The 20406-nt window shown below is 45.9% G+C and overlaps 1 protein-coding gene across 1 annotated transcript in view; it reads left to right on the top strand.

Moving 5' to 3' along the window:
* Positions 1-835: 835 nt before the first annotated feature.
* Positions 836-20406, top strand: part of NECAB2 (N-terminal EF-hand calcium binding protein 2) — an 84659-nt gene continuing 65088 nt past the window's right edge. The window contains exons 1-2 of the mRNA XM_074913295.1: positions 836-1063; positions 9523-9547. Coding sequence (XP_074769396.1) covers positions 866-1063; positions 9523-9547 — 223 coding nt within the window. The 5' untranslated portion in view covers positions 836-865. The remainder of the gene's footprint in view (positions 1064-9522; positions 9548-20406) is intronic.

Below are 20406 nucleotides of genomic sequence, written 5' to 3'. Positions count from 1 at the left end.
TGCATCAGAGATGTTCATTTATGGGGACATGGGCCTTGTGGGGCATGAAGTCTCCTAGAGCTGCCTGTGCCATGGTCGGGCTGCCAGGGTGGGCAGGGTGGAAAGGCCATTTCGATCCTGTGGCCGCTCCAGCGCTCTGGGGAACCCTCCAAGAGGGTCTGGCTCTGAGTGCTCTGGGTCAGAACTCAACCTTGGAGCATGTCCTCAAGTGTGGAGGGGGAGATGAAATGTTTTAGTGCTATTTTGGCCAGAAGACTTTCTGCCCCTACTTCAGGTCTAGATCTTGACCTGTGTAGGTGAGCACAGAAGCATCACAAAGGAATATCCTCGTAATACAGAATTACAGAATAAGAAATACTGGACCATCCGACACTGTGATTAGCGCTGTAGCCATGAATGCTGTGATACCCCAGCTGGAATTGCTGGCTATTCACTGTATAGGGACTTTTTGGAGTAGGGGTAGGGAGGCAGGGGCAAGTTTTATTTACTAGCAAGAAATGTGTCCTCTGCTGTCCTTACAAAGAGCTGCTAAAATCTGTTGTGGGGGTAGGGAAGCTTCAGCAGGGAGACTACATGCAATAGGAATAATCTTTTTAGATAGAAAATGCCTAAAAGGATGCTTTGTGTTGGAGCGGGGGGCTGTATGAGGGTGGGAGCACGCAGGCAGCATCCACCGAGGCTGCTCCGAGGTGACCTACCCCCACCCCAAAACGCACCCTCGCTCTTAGGGCAGGAGCCCCCCCGGGCCCGCCCTTGCCCTCTGCCCGCCGTGTGGCGGTGGGAGGAGGAGGAGGAGGAGGAGGCGGAGGAGGAGGAGGAGGAGGAGGAGGGAGTCCCCAGCTCCGGCATGAGGCCGGGCTGAGCGATGTGCGAGCAGGCAGCGCGGTACTGCCGGGCCGGCGTGCAGAGGCTCCTGCGCAAGCCTCCGCCGGCGCTCCGCGGGCTGGACGGGCTGCTGCGCTGGGTGGGGGCCAGGATGAACGACAAGGGCGTCGCCGAGCGGGAGCTGCTCGCCCCGGGCGCCGCCGCCGCGCAGAGGAAGGGCACCTCCGTCATCCTCGATGTGAGTGGTCCCCGCGCCGTCGGGCGGGGGGTGCGCCTCGCACCCCGAGGGCCGGCGGCCGTGGGCAGCGCGCCGGCTCCTGCCACCCTCCCTCCCTCCCTGCCCGGCCCCGGGCCCGGCTGGGGCGCTGGGTTATTCCGCGGGCCCCGCGCCCCTCCCCGGACCGGCTGGGGACGGGCGGTACCCCGAGTCCTGCAACCCCCGCCCGGGTGGAAGTGGGGGTGCAGCCCGTGTCCCGCACCCCCTTGCCGAGGTCCCGCACCCATCCAGCCCGCTCGGGACCGCCGTTATTTCCCGGGTTCTGAGTCCGCGGGGCTGCGCTCGGGTCCAGCGTCTCCCAAACCGGCCGGGCAAGAGGCTGCACCCCGGCTCCTCTACCCGCTTGCCCGGAGCCGGCAGCTACCGGCTGCGCGGGCAGGGGAGCGCCCGCCCCTCCTGCACCCCCCGGCCGGCTTGGCATCAGGGTTACTCCTCGGATCCTGCAACCCCGGCCGGTTGGGGATGGCGTGCGACACAGGTCCCGCATCTCCCGGACTGGCCGGGCGTAGGGGTGCGCAGATCCGGCAAACCCTTTCCAGCCCCTGTGCCCCCTGGGCATGGGGTAGCAGCCCGGGTCCTGCACCCACTTGTCCAGATCTTGCACCTGCCAGACTGGCTGGGCACTAGGGGTGCAGCCCGGGTCCTGCCGCCGCCCCAGGTCCTGGCCCGCAGCCCCTGGAGGGCTGCAGCTGCTGGGGTCTGTGCAGCGGGAGCTGGGCAGCATGGTCCTGGATGCCTGCGAGTGCGTGGGACCTGGGGCTCCCCTTCCCAGGTTTGGGGGGGCAGGCCGGGGTGTGCTTGGTGCCGTGGCTGCGGTATTTATAGGCTTCCTGATTAGGGAGCTAACGAGGCTATTTGCCCTTAAATGAATTGGGAGAATGGGGTGGAATCAATCGGAGTGCAAACGGTGTAATTACAGTCTTTCTGCAGCATCTAGTAATTAAACACACAGATTCTCAGCTTTGCTATCTCCTAGCTTTAAAAAAAAAAAGGCAGTGAATGCAAAAATAAACTACTGAGCCAGTAGTAAAGGATAACTCACACTCTCCTCCATCCTCCTCGGAGTTAGGCAGTAGTAGCACTTCCAGGCAAGTCCTTGTATTTTCTAAGTAATTTGCCGAATCTTCTACCACGTCCCCGATAGGCATTGGTATGGGCTGGCGAGTCCGAAACTCCTGACATCTCGGAGCACCCTGGGCTGACAGGAATTTCTGTTCCATGAATGAACGGGCACGACTGGTGAGCAGGCGGATGGGCCACTGGGCCAGCGGGTGGGAGCTGCGGCCAGTAGGAAAAGCTCCTTCACAGGGAAGCTGAGAGGACAAATGCAACTAATACCCTTATGTCTTTCAAGTTAACTTGTTTATTTTTCTTTTTTTTTTTTTTTTTTTTCTTCTTACCTGCCCTAAAATTACGAAAACTTTACACCAATCTGGAATCTGGGTTTCGGAGCATAAATGCAGTTGGGAAGCAACATTAAGAGGTTCTTGAGTTAGGACTGGTTTTCCACCGAAATGGTATCTAATCTGTTCAGCTTTACCATCTTTAAATGGATTTTTCTTTTTCACTTTGAGGTTTGAGCTGAGAAAATGAGCCATGAATTTTCAGAATGGCTTAACCATCGGGAAATACAATAGAGCTTGGGCGTGCAGCTCCTTTTTCCCTTTCACAATGGGGCTGGGAGCCCTTTCTCACCTGCTGAAAGTAGAAATGGATGCTGGAAATAGAATGTTTGAGGGTTTGGGAGTTTTTTTCCTCCTTCTTTAGAACTTGCTTCTCTCCTTTTTCTCCGGTTACAATAGAAACCGCAGTTGAAGCTGTGGCTTCACTGTAACAGGCTCTTCTAGTGCACTGTGAGACACCCCCACCTCCTCCTTTCATACGAACACGGAACACTCATTTAGGTTGATTTTCACAAGTTAGTGGGAAAGCAACAAGGATCCCACCTGAACCCTCAGGGATGAGAACATATTTTCCAATTAACTCATTCACGTTCTTGCATTGCATGGATGTGTTGGGGAAGCAGCGAGTCCCAGCCATGCAGTGGTGTGGCTTCTCGGTGGGTGGGGATGAAGTAAAAGAGCTGGAAGATTTTTTATTTAACTAACACATTTGGATGAGCTGGTGTGCTATGTAGGCAGTTCATCGGGGGCTGGGGAAGGGGAGTTAAGCTTGGTTTTGGCTATGAATTAGATAAAATGGTTCTGACGCTAATGGTACGTTAGTCACTTTTTCTTCCTTCTCTGTTTTGGTTTTCTTTTGACTCAACCACGCCTGACGTGCTTGTTCTAACTCCTCCACACCATGAGGGTGGCTGGTGGGTCAGTATGAAGTTGCGTACACCCCTTCCACCAGAGAAACAAAAGTGTGGTATTATGAGGCAAAACAGGGCTGAGAAGAACAAAATACAATGGGGTTAGGTATCTTCTGCCATCAACCTGGCTACTGCCACTTGGAGGATGAATCTTAACATAGGGTTCTTCTCAGTATTTTTCCTTTGTTTTGCTTGTGTCCTTTTAGGTAAAGGTTTTAAAACAGATTGAGTAATGTTTACTAGGTCAGCTCAAAACCCTAGGTTTCCAAGTGTAAAAAGTAGCTAAAATTGCAGATTAACTAAACCCTGGTAACAAACTAAATGAAGAAGATATTTAAGTCCTAAGCATTTCCTAAAATAGGCAACAAGTAAAACTAGGGAGCAACAAATGCTCTCCAGTGGTGATAGCAGATCAAGTGGAGGTAATGTGTCACTCTAGGAACCTGGAAAACATCACTTTGCATTTACTGATCAGCTCTGACAATGTCAGTTGAATCAGCATAAGGGGTTGGGGTTGAGCAAAGGGTCTGTACCCATCCTGCGCTCACCCTTAGGTCTCTGTCTCTGGGTGATTGCTCTGTGGGTCTGGATTGCACATGGCTGCTCCATTGCAGAGCAGGGTTGGCAGCATGTGTAATCCACTGTAGAGAACTAGTTCTATCCACAGTTTATAATGTGAGATTGTGGTAATGTTCTCTCTCTGCCTTCTGGGCTGCTTGAAGATGCCCTGAGCTTCTCTCCGCACGTGTGAGGACAAAACCCCTTTATTAGAAGGAAGCTGAAACTGTCACAGTGCTGCTGAAATCCACTCATGGTGATGGTGGCATCTGCAGTCCAGAACAAACCCTCAACTGTCACAAGACTTGTGAAAAGAATATAGTGTGTGTGTGTGCCTATCTCCGATCATGTTTGCTGAGTGTGGATGAGTCCATACGGAATATAGAGTTGAAGTGGATGGCTCTCAGGGCATGAGAAATCTTTGGACAGATATTACTGTCTGGGGGTACTTCAGTGCTGACTTACTGACTGTTCTTACTCAACTCTTCCTGCCTTCACGTTACTATAAAAAACCTGCGTTGACAGCAGGAGTGTGAACTCCAGCTCATGCAAAACCTGGTCAGTCCCAGTGGCTGCAGGCAGAGATGTCCCATCTGGTTCACACCAGGGACAGCCCACTGAAGAGCTCAGCTCCTACTTGGCATCTGAAATAAGGGTCAGCCCTGGGGTACGGGTGAGCATCACTGTGGCAGGACTCTGTGCTCCAAAGAGTGGTGACATCTCTGCCACCTTTCTGGCTTTGCCAGAATAGTGAGTAAATAATTGCTTTTTGGCTTTGTTTTAAATGTCCTTGAAGAAAGCAGTGTCATTCATTTCAGGTCAGATGAAGCTTTTTGTTTGATCTGCTCTGTCTTTTGCTGAAAACTAATTTTGACCCTTATCTGCCTCATTACTTCTTCAACACCATCAGTAAGATAATTTCAAATCCATCTCTCCTGCTTATGGCTCCTCTTGCAACCTCTCACATGCCAAATCTGATTTGCACTTCATCAGCCCCATGGGGTTGAGCAAGGTGTATACATAGAATATACAGAGAATTTGGTTTGTGCCAAGGGTGTGTTTCCAAATGTAGATCCAAGAACATGCAGAGTTTTCCAGCTGCTTTGTCAACGATGCAGTTTCCAGTGTAGCCCTAACTAGCAAAGCTATCGCAGGCCTAGGAATCCCCTCTCAGTCCCCTTCTGCTTGACCTTTGTCCTTCTGGTTTTGTTTTTGGGGTTTTTTTAGGTTGATTTACTCCCCTTCTTGTGTCCTTGTCTACCTTCTCACTTCTCTGAGTGAACTGGGAAGGCTTTAAAAGCTCTTTGTTTTTCCTCCTCCTTCATCCTCCCTGAAATCCATGGTTTGAAGCAGTCCCCTAGAGCCACGCTGGCAGGCACAGCTGGAAAGCAGGGGCAGGGGCTGGCTGGGCTAATGGCATGGAAAAGTGCATCGTTCTCTTCTGCTCTTCAGGGCTTTGTAAGCAGGCACTTGAAATGGAGCTATAATCAGGGACGATGTTTATGGAAAATAACTTCTAGTGGCTGTGAAGGTGGTAACATCTAGTTGCAACTCTTGCCTGTCTCGTGCAACTTTTTTTAAGGACAGCTAGGTGAAGTCTAAGTAGAAGGTAAGAGTCAGTTGTTAGCCTGATGATGTCTAACAATTTAGACCAAAGTGACAGAGCTTTGGGTCATAATTTTCTCAGATTAGTACTGGAAAGAGCAACATAGAGAGGGTAGGAGAGGAAATTCTTACCATTACCTTGGGTTAGAGAGCTAAAGGCCATACCTGATATAAACCCATGTCTCAGTTTCAAGTGAGGTGTCAGGACTTGTAGGGAGAGGAATGGAAAGGAACAACAGGAATGTAGGAACACAGTGAACAAATTAATCGGGTTTTTAGGTATATCTGGGTATCTGAATGCTTTCTCATCCCTAGGCTTTCCTCACCCTTAGATTTTGTTTATCCTCAATTCTGCACCAAGATTAAGATGGAAAACAAAATTCTAGCTCAGTTGCACTCTATTGTAAATCAGCATCATATTAACCTGCTGAAGGGATAATAATCGCTATGAACTCTGTAATAATTCTTTGGCTTGTTAGGGGAATGCTTGTGTGAATTTTATTAAATTGTTGAGAAAAGTCCATTAAGCATCCTCCATTGTTGCACATTCTCATCCAGGAGCTTTGAGAATGTTTAAATTTGAAACCATCAATTTTTTTTTCAACTTTATTATTACTACTAGTGTTTTGAATTGCTTACTTCTCCAGCCAAATATCTGCAGTAGCCATCTGAGAGTACAGCAAAAATGTACATTTTTTAAAAAGCTATTGGAAATCTTGACAGATGCTCCTTGCTCTAAATAAAATAAACTTTATATTCATCTAAACACCTGGTAAGTGAAGTAAGTATGTTGCAGACAGCAAACTGCATGCTTTGCCCATGTAAACCCTATAAAATGGGTTAATCTGGCCCATATTGTGGGCATCCTGTGGGCTCACCATGCGATTACCCTATGCTTCAGGAGACTTGCTTAATAGGTTTGAAGCACAGCTGATGGGGGAGATGGTTGCTGTAGTACTTTTTGGACTGGATAATTTCTCATTTACCATCTGAAAGCAGCGCATCACCCTGACGGATGGAGAACTGGGGGTGATGGAGCGGAAAGAGCATCCCTGGTCAGGCTTTGCTGTGCTGCCGGCTCCTGTTTCATGAAGCCCTCGTTGGCTGGGGACAGTCCTCAGCCTGGGTAGAGGCACGGGAAGCCAATTGCTGCTGAGGGCCTGGCAGGACAGGGCTCTTCTCCATCAATATTTCATCTCCACTCTCACTGACCTCCAGGGCTGCTGCCTTGACAAAGTCTAAGTGACTTTGCTGCTGAGTGATGGAGTTACTGCAAGCCTGCAGAGAGCAGCCTTGGGCTGGACCAGCTTTGCAGTCTCTGTGTTGGAGATGATGCAACATCCTTGCTTGTATTCCATTCTTCCTGCAGCTGGTTGGGGCTTTCCTTCCTCAAGCTCCCTGGAAGCCTGGCACTGAGCTGCCTTTGGGGGTTTGCCCCACTGGTCCGCAGGAGAGGTGTAAGGGGCTGCAGCTTCTCTTCCATCACCAGATGTTACAGCTTTCTCTTAACCAAAAGCACACCACATCCTTCCTGCAGTGAAGCAACTAATTCAAGCCATGAACGGAGGGCCTCTTCAGGTTGTGTGTGGGAGGGCACTCTTGTTTGCTGAACTAGAGCGTAAATTCTGGGTCTTCACAGAAGCAGCATTTTTGGCAGCATTACCAAACTATCATGGAGTATATTATGTCTTTATCAGCCTCCTGATGCTCATTCCAGTGTTCATACCTTGATGTACTGCCTGCCTGTGCTGACAGATGGCTTTATCTTAAATTGCTTTCCTTCCAGGTGTCCTGTGTTAAAATTTTTTGTGTGTGCAAATTTTAGGTGGTCCAGTTAAGTTGGAAGAATAAATCTTGCTCGTTACCAATAAAAACTAAACAGGTTGGTCCTATAGAATCAACCTTGGTGGGTAACACAGCTGAAGTGATCTTCCATTAATGTGTTCATTTACAAATAGTCATACTTTCTAGGGGTACCTGGGGGAGTTAAAGTCCTAAAGAGGTCACTTAGTGAAGCTGGACATAAATATTTCCATTTCTTCACATTTCTTCCATTTCTTTTTCCTCTTGCTCTGAGAGTTCATTGCAAGGTTGGTGGCTTCACAGAGCAGAGCACTGCAGATTGAGCTTTTCTTCCACTTCAAGCTACATTTTACCTATTGTTTTTGCCTTCCTGTCTCCTTCTGCCAGTTGTGCTTAGCAGGGTGGCGATCTCCCACAGGACCTTAAAATATACATCGCTGCCTCTGTGTTAGACTTGATGTAATGTCTGTCTTTGAAAGCAGTGGAACGGTAATAGAAGGATGTAGTGATGAAACAAAAGGCTCAGAAATAATCAGCATCTAGAAAGAAAAGTGCCTTATATGGAAGTGCTCGTGAGGAGTTGGGATGTGCAAGCTAGGAAAAAAGGAATATTTCATACTGCAGGCAGGGCATATTGCTCACGGTTGGGTGATGTGTGCCAAAGCCACAGGGCTTGCTGGAGTCCTGCTTGTCCTGCCTGGCTTCATTCTTTCTTCGTCTAATAGAAAAGCCGTGACTGGCTGGCCCTTCGAAACTTATATTTATGGAGACAGGTAGGATTTTCACCCTAAACTTCTAATTGGTCTAAAAAAATGAAGGTCAGCCCAAGTAGTAAGCAATTGTGGAGTGGTCACAAGCTGTAATCCTTGTAGGGTTTGTATGACCCTCTCTTGAAGCTGGGACTCAGTGACTCCCACCATTTGGGTTTGGCTTAAGCAGAGGGTGTTTGCCTTTGCTGAAGTACACCAGAAAGTCCAGCTTTGACTTTGTCCTGCACAGCCTAGGAAGAACTTTGGGCAAAAGAATGATTAATGTTCCTTAATTAAGCCATATTCACATAAATAGCACATTCTGCAATTCGTCTCTTGGGTTTCTTGGTTTGTGCAGCAGTTTTTCTTCTGATATTTTTTTTCTTTGTAATGATTTTATGACCCAGAAAAAAAAGAGGTTCTATTTTATGGCTGGCTATGATCTGTCCTGCTGGTGCTTTTATTCCCTCCGCAGGGAAATTTCTTTGTACAGCCAAAAATCTCTGCTCTTGCTCAAATTAATAGGGTCAGGTCTGAAGAGATGATGAAAATGTTTTCCCTTTTCTGTCCAGTTTATGAGCATGTTAATTTTTTGGTAATTTATGGATAAACCTGTATTAGCAGCTGGTTTTGGCAGGAACCTGTAAGATTTCAACCCTTGCATAAGCCTTTTGCCATTAGTTTCATTGTGTCAGGGGACTATTCCTAAGATGAGACTAGTCAGAAAAATAGCAGTTGTTTCTGCTGGTTTTCTCCCTGGCAAATTCCACTGTACTACACATTATTGCAATTTTTTTTCTTCTGAAAGGGCTATCTGATTCTTCTCTGTGGGCTGTTCATCCACACTGTAGTTTTAAGTCTAAATATAATTTCCTTCCCACACAGAAAACATGCTTTTTAAAAAAAAATATTGTAAATAATTTGTTTCAGAAGTGCAGAATTGTGAAACTTGGTTTAAGAGATATTATTGATGCTAGAGAAATTGGCTGGACTGGCTGCATGGCTGTTGTAAATTTTTTTAATGGATATTCTTGTGTTGTGTCCATGCTTTCAGCTTTCTTCTGTGAGGGAGATGGGAGATGCTGGAACTGCTGGAAGCATTTTGTATTGTCTTTATTTTGCTGGCTAGCCCCTTTTCCACCAGTTATTCCAAAGGCAACCATGTTGATATTCTGCTCTGGTAGTGGTTGTCTGTCATATGGGTCTGGGGGTGATGACCTGAGTTCTTGGGAAGGGTGAGCTCAGTGAAGCACCTGAATTGGCTCTTGGGGGGGCTGGAGCACGTGGTCCTGCCCTATGCATGGGTTGGAATATGGTGCTGGTGCTAAGGGCTTCACTCATTCAAGTCGAACAACATAGTGAAAATGTCTCTCTCTCTCTTTCAATTCTAGATTTTCAGAAGAGCGGACAAAAATGGTAAGTCTGTATTCTTATGTTTCACATGTCTTGATTGAACTTTTGTCAGTATTACCATTTTTCCTGATAGTAACATCAGTTTAAATGACCTTTAGTTTACTGGGTGTGACACTGATATGGCCTAAGCATTCCGTTGTTTCTTTGGTTGAGATATTCTTAGAGCAGCTGTGATATTAGTGTCCAAGTCAGCATGGCAAGATCCACCAGATTTGGGGCAATTTCACAAAAAAGAACATAAAAATAAATAGCCACTAAGTGATAAGTGAAGATCCACCTCTCGGTAATCTTGGAGTAGCTTTGCAAAACAGACCTAATCTGTGAGTATTAGTAGTTTGGTTCCTGAAGGACTGGATACACACATCGAGGAGCAACATGTATTAATGGGTTTTTGATCTCTGCCTCGAGAAAGCTGAACAACTTCACTGAGCCTAGTGTTGTCCTTAAATAGTGAATAACGCGGAGGTGTCTTCATTAAATAACTTGGGATCCCAAAAGGAGAGAGCTGCTCTGCTGTGAGATAACATAGTTATAGGAAAAAGAGGCGATGTGTCCAATTCCAGGGTCTCTCTCCACCTTGAAAGGCAAGTTAATTTTAGCTCCTAGCTAAAATCCCAAGAGTTAGTCTCTATTCTTTCCCTGTTGTACAAGAAGAGAATTTAAATATGCATCAAAACTCCGTGTGTTTGCAGATGGACATGTGGGAGGTCTGTGCAGAGGAGCACAGGGGAGAGTTTGTTTTTTTCCTACCAGATTTAAAAGGGAGATACCTGATTTCTGCAAGAGCTTGCAGACACATATGATCAACCCTAGGTAAGGCAGTGAAGGATCCTGTGAGCTGACTGGCATATAAGCAGCAAATGCCCTGTTAACATGGGCATTTGGTTGTAACAACTGACACTGTAAAAAGACACTGAAATTTGTTGCTTGGATAAGCTAAGCAGTTGTGTGAAGGAAGGGGAATGCTGGGGGGGCTGACATTGGGGGAGAGCACTCCAGGTGCCCCTTACAGGGAAGAATGAATCTGTGCTCTTGACACCCAGACTGTCATACTTTGCAGCCTCCTGAGCGCTTAATTATTGCCTAATCAGAGACCTGGAGGTTTTGTCTGATAAAATATTAGATGCTGTTTCTGAGAGATGCTGCCTGCTTGCTTGCTGCTGGTTGGTGTGTCTGCTCCCATGGGGTTGCCAACTTGTAATGAAGTCTTACCTGCCACTTGCTCTCCATCAGAAGAAGTCTGGTGAGATTTTTGGACTACAATTTTCAGTGTCTTTGTTGCATGCAGATACTGGGCTAAAATCTGTGCTTAGTTATTTTCATCTCAGTTTGAAGTTGTAAATGCCACTCCCAACTTCTACCTGTGAAACTGTTCCTTGCTAAGCCCGTGTTTAGCCTCCCTCCTGCCAGAGCCTCCTTCCAGTTTTCAGGACAGCCTCTGTGTAAGGTATCTGAAATCAAAAGCAGTGACTTTTCTTTTCAAGAACAAATGTTACTCTGCTGAACAAAGCTTGAAAGGATGCACTTTAATATACTGGTCTTAATGTAGTTATTTCCAGTGACTGCTTTTTGAGCTCTGCCAAATGGTGTTGCGCTTTTGTTTTAGTCTCAACAAACTTTATAACAGCTGCGACAGCGTTGAAGAATCAGAGCTCAAAGTAAAAAATCTTGTCGTGGCTGTTGTGCCAATATCAAGGCTTTTCTAGGATGGGTGAGTGGAGCAGCTCAGAAGTTGCTCTTGAAGCTTTGGTAATCCCCACTCACTGCAGCATGATGGAAGGAGCTACTGCCTACCAGGGGCAGACAGCCAGCCAAGAAGGCAAAGCTGTCATTTTGGTCATTTTACCACATCACAAGGCTGTGGGGGTTAAATTTTAGCGCATCTCTCACCACAGGGACAGTTCTCTTGGTGTATTTGATAGGTGGTAGTGGCAAGCCATGAATCTGTGTTTTGTGGCACGGGTGATAGCTTGGGGAAATGATGAGCCTTTGGATCCTCTTGGTCTGCTCTGGTGATGGAGTTCTGAGAAGAAAGATGTATCTTTGGAAAAACGGTGACTTTTGCTGACCAGTTGCCTTGCTGTTGTTGAAACCCATCCAAATCTCCTATTTTTGCAACCTTATACTCTGTTACTAGTGATGGGCAGACACTCCTTCAGTGTTTTAGCATGAATAACAGAACAGGTAAAGGCCAAATAAGGTGCTTTCATCAGGAAGAGCAAACCTGTTGTTTTTACCTCTATCCCTCACCCTGTGAAAAATGTGCCCAGCTCTTCCATGATTTTCTCCTTGGATGTTCATCCCTTCGTAAGGCTCAAGTGATCCATGTGGATAACAGGCAGGATCACTCCACTGCATCTGGACAGGAAGACAGTGAGTGGCTCAGGTACAGCATGACCCTTAAAAGCATTTTCTTGTCCTGTTCATCTGACCAGAGGGAGTTTGGATTTGAGCAAAGAGATTAATACCCCAGGCACCCAAACACCTCTGCGCAGCAGACATACCCTCCTGGGGGCCAGGTACCCCATAATGTAATGTCCATGGGGAACACTGCTCATGAGTGAGTAGTCTTTTTGGCTGGCCATGCTGTGCAGACGTGAAAAGATGTTCACCACTTTGTGGGTATTCCCCTGGATGCTGTTTGTCTGGACATCTTTATTCCATGTTAACCAGTAATATCCCAATTAAAACTCAAACAGGGATGCTTGCATGGATTGGAAGAACTGAAGCTCTTCTTGTCTAGGTCACAAAATGTTAAAATGAGTGTGGATTGCCAGTGACATGTCTCTCACGGGGTAGCTCTTAATGCATTGGGTGTAAAGGTGATGGGCTGACTTGTCAGGACCTGTAATCAGCTTGGGGTGGTATGAACAGGCACCAGCAGGGCAAGCCCTACCTCGATGCCTGGTGGTTAAAATCTGGTTTGTTGTCAAAGATGGTGCTGGGCAGGAATTTGAACTGCTCGGGGTGAGAGCTGTCACTGTCAGGGTGCAGCAGGCCTGAGTGCTAGGGTTGCAGGGGGGTGAGGAGACCAAAACCGCTCAGCACAGGCAGAAAAGGTACCCCTCAGCCCTGAAGAGACTGCTGGCTCAATTGCTCTTCTGCAATTTGTCCTGCCTCTTCCTAACCATGGATGGGCACTGCAGGGAGTATCACTGGCTCTGTTAATAAAGGCCAAATGTTCTCTGAAGAAAGAGTTATCTCCATCTCTGCTTCCACTCTCACTGACTGCAGTGCATGTGACCTACAGCTACATTGTTTGGGCAACACAATGCTGTGCTCTCCATGGGACTAATGCTGCCAGGCAAACGGGACTCTGCCTTTTCTTTTTTATGACCTGGATGACAGGCTGTCACAAAGCAGTCTGAAATTAAGTGGCAGCTCTATCCCCATGTTGGTTCCTGCAAGGTGAGGTGGCCCAGCATGTGTCAATCTCAGCGTGGCTGCTTTCCAGTCCCACTGAGTAGGGTTGTCTCTGCAATCTTGGGGCTGTCTTCTGAAGGACTGTATGTCTTGAAGTGGTTTTCCTTACATTATTCTAGATGCCGCTTTTTTTTTTTTTTTTTTTTTTTTTTGAGACAACATCTGCCAGTCATGGTGGCAGCTTCACCAGCTGGTTGTATTTGCTTAACTCTTGATAACAGAGTATGCCACTCTTCATAATGAGCTTAGTATGTTCCTCCACAGCCTTTTGGGGTCATGGCTTCCCGCAGCCGCCCCTTCAGCCCCCTGCAGCTCACAGCAGCTGCTGCAGGAGATGCACAGGAATATTTCCCTCTGTACAGCCTCCCTGCAAACTGTGGCTCAGATGTTTCCAGAGCCAGAGGTAGTATCTTTGTTTTTAATATCCCTGGGGATCTCTTTATCACAATTTTCTCTTTGACATTCTGGCCTTTAATTTATTGATTTGTTGAAATTCAGTCTCTTTATGGCTTCACCTGGTACAGCTCCAAGGAGCGGTGGAAGCATCAGCCTGCCGCTTGTATGTCTCCATGCGGGTGGCCTGTGTGCTGTACACAGCCCTCCACTGAAAAATGAAAATATTACGCTTTTTGATTTTTGTCAGAATCCCAGGCAGGGGCCTTAAGCCCTGGACAGGCTGCTGAAAACACAAGCTTACAGGGTCCCAAAATATTTTACTCTGTTAAGAGGCTTCACACCTGCAGAGGTTCTTGTCTGGCAGGGATTTTGCTCCTTTTAATTAACCAGCTGAGACAAATCATTATTGAGTGCTGTGTGCTGGTGGCATACTGGGAGTGAGCTCCTAGGGAAGCGCTGGCAGCTTTACCCAGAACTGGCAGCTCTTGCTTTCTACCACTGTGCTAAAGCCACTCTCATAGACCTATGTAGGAGCCCTACAGAAATAGGGGAAAAAATCTGAAGAAAACATCAGCTCTTGCATTCTAGTTTTAACTAGAACTTCTCATGTAACTTTTGCCATCCAGAGGTCAGATGATTAAAGGGTCAACCTGAAAGACAAAGGGGGAATTGTGAACTTCAGAAATTGTTCCATTTAATGTGCAGCTTCCTACAGTCAAGAGGTCTTAAATTTGTAAATCTTTTTAGCATCTTGATTTTTTTTTTTTTAAACCCCTGCCTGGTAGAAATGGTATGTATTGTGTTAAAACAATGTGGCTGGTTCAGACACGGTAACTATGGAGCCTGATCATGTGAATTCAAGAGCTTCTCCCTCCTCCTCTTCCTTCCAAACTCCTCGACATAAATTGTTAAATCATGTAAAATTGGATGTTCTTGGTGCAAGATGCTAAAACACATTATTGTTCCTGCCATGTTCAGATACTTGTATCAAGGTGATTTAATTCAGTGCCTACATCTACTAAGAGACTGCTGATAAGGCAGCTCTTGCTTGTTAAAATATATCTTGGTCTCCTGCCTCAGAGAAGTGAGACTCTAACGTGAATTAAGTCCCCAGCCTTTCCTCCATCAATAATACCATGCAGCTGGACTTACCATTATCTGTATAATAAACTTGGCAAACTGTCTGAATAGCACACCTTGAAATGGTGAATGTGTTGGAGACATCTGGATAAACTTACAAATGGTCTGAAAAAAGGGAGAAGGGCTGGGGTGTGACCTTCTGACAGTGAATAATTCAACTAGCTCGTCATGCTTTGCAGAGGCATGGTTGTTAGTCATTCAAAATAATCCTTTTATTCTGTGTAGGAGTGTTTTTCCTTTCTCTGCTAATAAATCCACCTACTGTCTTGTAATCCTCCCAGTCCCAGTAAACAATACTTAATCGTTTAATTGGCATGTGGTAGGAAAACAGAGGCATCTTGTTTTAGGCTGGTGAAACAGAGCTGTCAATCATCTGAGTTACCTACTGTGTACTTTAATCCTCTCATTAGAAAGCTGTTAATCAATTATAAGTTAAATAGCTCAGGATTCTCTCTGAAAGATTAAGATGGTTTTATTTTGACAGAATAGTGTAACTGCTAACTATTCATTATAGAAATGTTGCTTCCTGAAAACTGAAGTTTTATTATATTGAAATCTCCAGTCATCACAACTACCCAACTCCCATATCTTGAGTTTAACTAAACATGAAGTGCATCCAGCTTTAATCTTGTGGTTTAGGTTGGTGGTTTTTGCCATTATTACTAGATCTCGTCCATGGAAATGCCTGTCAGTCTGCCCCATTCATGGGGCTGGCTTGCTTGGCGCTGGGGGTTAGGTGGTTTCCTCTGGATCTCTGCCATGGAAGAGAAGAGATGCCAAAGAAAATGTGCCAAAAACTTGGCATATGTTTATAAAGCACCTATAGAAAATGGCAGGAGGAGCTGCCAGTGGTGCAGTATTTCACTTGACAGTGACTAGGCATGAGTTAGCGTTGTGGTTTGGTCAGTGTGGCACCTTTCTATTGCTGCTGTCCTTTTATGACTTCTACACCAAGAACTCGCCCAAACTGTTGTTCTTCTCCCTTGAATTTATCCTATCTAGAGAAGGTGTGGATGGGAACAAAGCCGTTCAACACATGCTGTCTTGGACAGCTTCTGCTGTTATCAAAGATGAAATACAATGAAGTGTGAACATGGATTAAACTCATTTCATGTATAAATTTAACATAGAGATCTGGAGTGGAGATGCTGAGAGGAGGTTTTGGTTTTCAATTAATCTGGATGATCAGCTGAAGGCCTGTAGAGGACGTAGCAGAGCTAATAAAGGAAAAAAGGAAGCGTGAAGAGCAGGAATAGGTGGTTGGAAAGGGCTTCTTGGTTAAGAGCCACAGAGGGCAATGGAGTTGTGCCCATTTCTATCCCAGTAGGGCTTGTCCTTTAAATAGCTGCACACAGATATCTGTTAGTCATTTAAGAGCTCATTAAAGGAGATTTATGCTGTTATTCTTTGTAAGTAAAGGTCTGCATATTCCAGGGGTTTTTTTTATGGCATCTGATTGCTGAGCAAAAAACCTTTCATTTGGAGTTGTTCTGAGTTTAAAAATAGCAGGCATCTATTATTAATTACTTTGTTACGTTATTGAAACATTTTTAGAAAATTACTTGATTGGAATTTAGTATGGTAATTGTCTGTCTACAAGGTGGTTTTAAGACTTGAAGTACTTATCTCCCCACCTTTCCCCATCAATTTGAGGCCCTTCTGAGAAATATACTTGCACAGGACTTGAATGGTGTTAATCAGCTGGGACTTCAATAATATGGCACCCAAGGCATCAAGGAAGAGAAATTAAGACATTGTAGCTTTGGGTGCTTTTATCAGACCTTAAAAAGGTGCCAGGTTAGGGCCGTGATACCTCCATATATATATCAGAATAAAAAGATGCCAAACACCTAGTAAGCCTCCTGCTGCACATACATCTTTCTTCCACAGCCACAACTCTGCACCTGTTTTGAAATGATGGTTTCACTGTGAGCTCCCGGGAGTGTTGCAGTCCCTGCCGTAATGGGCTACCACTCATCAAAACCACTTATCTTCCAGAACTAGGTAATTACATTCTGCGTGGCTACTGCTCCTCATGCACAGGGAAAACCTTGAGCTATTCATATCCCGCTGGTGCGTCCAAATTAAATCATTAGTTCTAAGTGAGAATTTCTAATTCTTGCATAACAAAAACAGTGTTAATAGCCACCCCCATATAAGTGGAAAAATGCAGTGATGAATCAGGTTTTCTAAGTATGGATAAATCTGGTACGTTCTTCCATGACCAGACGACCAGTCTGAATGTATTTATCTTTTTTAAAAAAAAAAAAAAAAAAAAAGATTTGCATTTAGATAGTCTAGATTTCATGTGACAGTCAAAAAGTACCTTGTAGAACTGTGTGATGGCTTTTATTTATAAGGAGAATGTTTGAATCTGTTTTCAGTTATTTGGACTCTTGTTTAATTTCCTAGGTCTCTCTATTGTATATTCAGTTACCCTTCCAAGTCCTTGCAAAGTTCACAGCACATGGTTTTGAAGAGATGACATCTGTTTAAATCCGGACATGCTGTTCCCAAAATAATAAACAAACCTATCAACCAGACGATGAATTTTAAGATAACGTAAAAATTGTGAAAGATGGTTGCTGTCACTAGATGTGTCTAGTGCTTCTGTCCCCCCTTTAACCCAATGAATTTAGGATTTGAATTTCATCATTGACTGGCTTGAAAGGGCACTTTTCAGCTGCTTGTGCCCTTTCAGGGATGCTTTTTTCAACAAAGCTATAAAGGTATCTGGTGCACACTGAGGTGAGCAGCAGATCTGAAGAGCTGAGGGTTTTTAGGACCTGTTTTTCTTCTCATGTCATTTCCTGTTAGCAAATACATATTAGAATCAAGGGGTGTTTATCCTTTGTAGGCTGGACCACCTTAATTCTGCAGAGCAGACCTTGAATTGGGTGCACAGGGTTAGGACTTCATTAGCAAGCTGCATCCTTGTGGCTAGAGGCTGACAGTTATGCAGCAGTCCAGCTTCAGTCTGGGCCCATGCATGGTTTGCCTAGTACAAGGCTTAAGCCAGAGAAGGTTTGATCTGGGCAAATCTAGCCCAGAAACTCCCTCCCCATAAACTCAAGCCATTGATGTGGCCAGCACATGAGCTTTAATTTCCACAGAAGAAATGTCCATATCCCACCTATTCTGCACAGCACCAATTTATGGCCCATTACTCTCTAAAATTGTTATTCCTGTCCTATTCCTAAAGCTTTTTTCCTGCTGAGAGAGCAGGCTACCAGAATACCATGAAAGCCTTCATGGACGGTGGGCAATGGAGGTACTGTTGGTCTGAGTGTGACCTGTACGCAGTGATGTGCAGGGCTGGGGGGTTATCCACAGCTGGGAAAGTTGCTCTATTTAAACAGAGTGCTTGGCCTTCCATGCAACTGGCTTGCTGACATGTCAGTTGATACCTGATAGTTCAGGTGCCTGACTGGTATTGTGCAGAATGCTCTTTCCTCATTAGAGATACGGATTGTTGCAGTGTTGGTAGCTATCATCTGTGCCCTTGCCCTTTTGCTGTGAAACCTGCAGCTAAAATAACAAGCCAAACTTAAAGAAAAAAAATTAAAAAATAAGCATCACCTAATATTTGGCCTTTTTCAGGCATGCTTGCCAGCCTGCAGTGCTCACTGCTTTGTGACTGTAAAGCATATTTGCACGTTGGCTGCCCTTTCTGTCCAGCACCTTCCCTTCTCGTGGCTGCTGAGCTTTTCTCTCGTCCCTCTCAAAAATTCAGCTGTTGAGTGAAACCCGTGTAAAAGTCAGTAATTGCTGTAGCCTTCAAGGCTTCCTGACATTTCTGTGTTGATAATAAATGAATTTGAACCTCAAGGACAGTGGAATACATAAACACAAAGCCTTTCACACCTTCATGCTTTCTTAATAGGCTGTACCTCAGTTCATCAAAAAGTGAGATGGTGATGCTGACCCTGAGGGTTGTCTTCCTACAAGTGCTATCTGAGCAGAAGGATCCGCCCTCGGGCCATCGCTGACCCCTACTTGCTGCTGGACGTTGCTCAGAGGGGTCACACATGGAAGAGCAGGCTAAATCAAAGCTTTTGCATTGGAAACCACCTCCCAGTCTGACCCATGCCTGCATTTCCAGCCTGACCCATCAATTGAGCCCTCTTGCCTTCTTGCATTTATCACTGTTAGGTTCAGGTGGTGTGAGACCTGCCTGCCCACAGGCATCCTCCTATGGTCCATCAAACCTCTTGCTCACCAGAAACATTGCTCCCTGTACTTAGCAAATGCTGATCTGTCAGAGCAAAGAAATGTCTGCATTTGGGCTCCAACTAATTAATGCAATTGTGTTGCAATGGGAAGTGGGGCACAGCCTAGCTGCGTTCAGCCTTTAAGGTGGGTTTGTTGGGGGGGGGGGGGTGTGGGGGTGTGTGTGTGATGAAGCCTGAGCATTTGGAGAGGCAATGCTCTTTTTCTGCTGTATCCATTCTCTCATTTGGCTCCTTCTTTCAATTCCTTTAATACAGAGAGTCGGAGACAAACAGCAATGCTTGGGTGTCCCCAGGAGATGTGGGGAGGGGACTTTGAGCAGGGATTACTGTTTTAGCCTGGCAACTTGAGGCTGAACATTTGATCTGGAGGGCAGCATTTCCAAACACTCCTGGTTTGCTTTGAAGTGCACCAATTAAGGTTTGACATACGACGGAACCGTAGAAGACGGGTTTATTTTCTTCTTCTCTCTGTGGGTTGGGAGATGTGGGTTCTCTTCTGCAAACCTCATTAGAGACTTCAGGCTGGACAGGAGCGAATGGGATATATTATCGTAACAGATTTAATGGCCTTGTTGCAAGTTGTGGAGGGTGTGAATAAGGGATTGTGGTTTCCCAAGGAGACTTTGAAAAGCTGCTCAATTAGCCAAGAGGATTTTTAAAGACATTTCTTTCCGGAGCCAAAGTTGAGAGATTTAATTGGGGGCTGCACAGCAAATGTGTCTACATGTCATGATGACAGCCAGGAAAGGGCACTATTGAAACATTTACAGAGCTATTACCTACTTAAGGTCCTTATCTGAAAAATGTGAGCTGTATTCATAGTGCCTTAGAAGTGGTGGTTCTTGCCCTGGCTTTTCTGGAGCATGGAAATCGCTGGATGATGCCAGCTGGTCCAGACAGCTGTGGCTGTAGTTTTTCTGAAGGCCATTTTAGTTAAAATGTTATATTCGTGTATTTGCCTTGCCAATGAGTCAGTCTTTGTGCAAAACCGCCCTGACATCTCTCCCCTCTGAGTTCATGACAGAAGCCCCAAATTGACTCCAGGCTGCTTGTCTGGGTCAGTTGCCGGGAATGTCCTTGGGATCTGGCTCACCGGCAGCACTTGTGTTAGCGGGTAGCAACCGTCAATGGGCAGGGAAGGGCAAACCAGCAGGGCATCCCTGAGAGGTGATAGCCATGAGTGCTTCGTGGGTCTGCTGAGATTTGGCTGCACCATGTTCGCCCAATACCTGTGGATGGGAACACAAATAGTGGAGGTTTGGCGAGGCGAAGCCGTGAGCTTGTGGAGATGTCGCTGTGTGCATTAGCCCAGCCTTACTGTAATGCTGTGGTCTGGTTTCAGGAGAGGAGGGTATCTACAGGAAGGTCTTTTCTGCTTGGAAATGGCAGAACGAGGCAAAGGGAAGACTCCAGCTATAATGGCAAGCCAGGGAACTGATGGACATTGAAGGCTTAATACCTAGGGCGCTTTCTGATCCGTACCATTAATATCTCATGTTGCTGTATCTGGGAAGCTTTTCAAAGTAGATCCAGCAAATCAATACTACTCCTGCTAAATTCTTCATGTTGTTTTTTTGGCAGAGATGAAATTTCAAAGTACTTGGAAAGGACTTCTGCAGCTTGGCTGGCTGTAGTAATCTGACAGATTAAAGAGGTGAAGCTGACTACAAG

Source organism: Athene noctua, chromosome 9 (genome assembly GCF_965140245.1).
Source record: "Athene noctua chromosome 9, bAthNoc1.hap1.1, whole genome shotgun sequence".
NCBI classification, from domain to species: Eukaryota; Metazoa; Chordata; class Aves; order Strigiformes; family Strigidae; genus Athene; species Athene noctua.
Note: the sequence above shows the minus strand (reverse complement) of the source record. Positions and strands in the feature narration are given on the sequence as shown.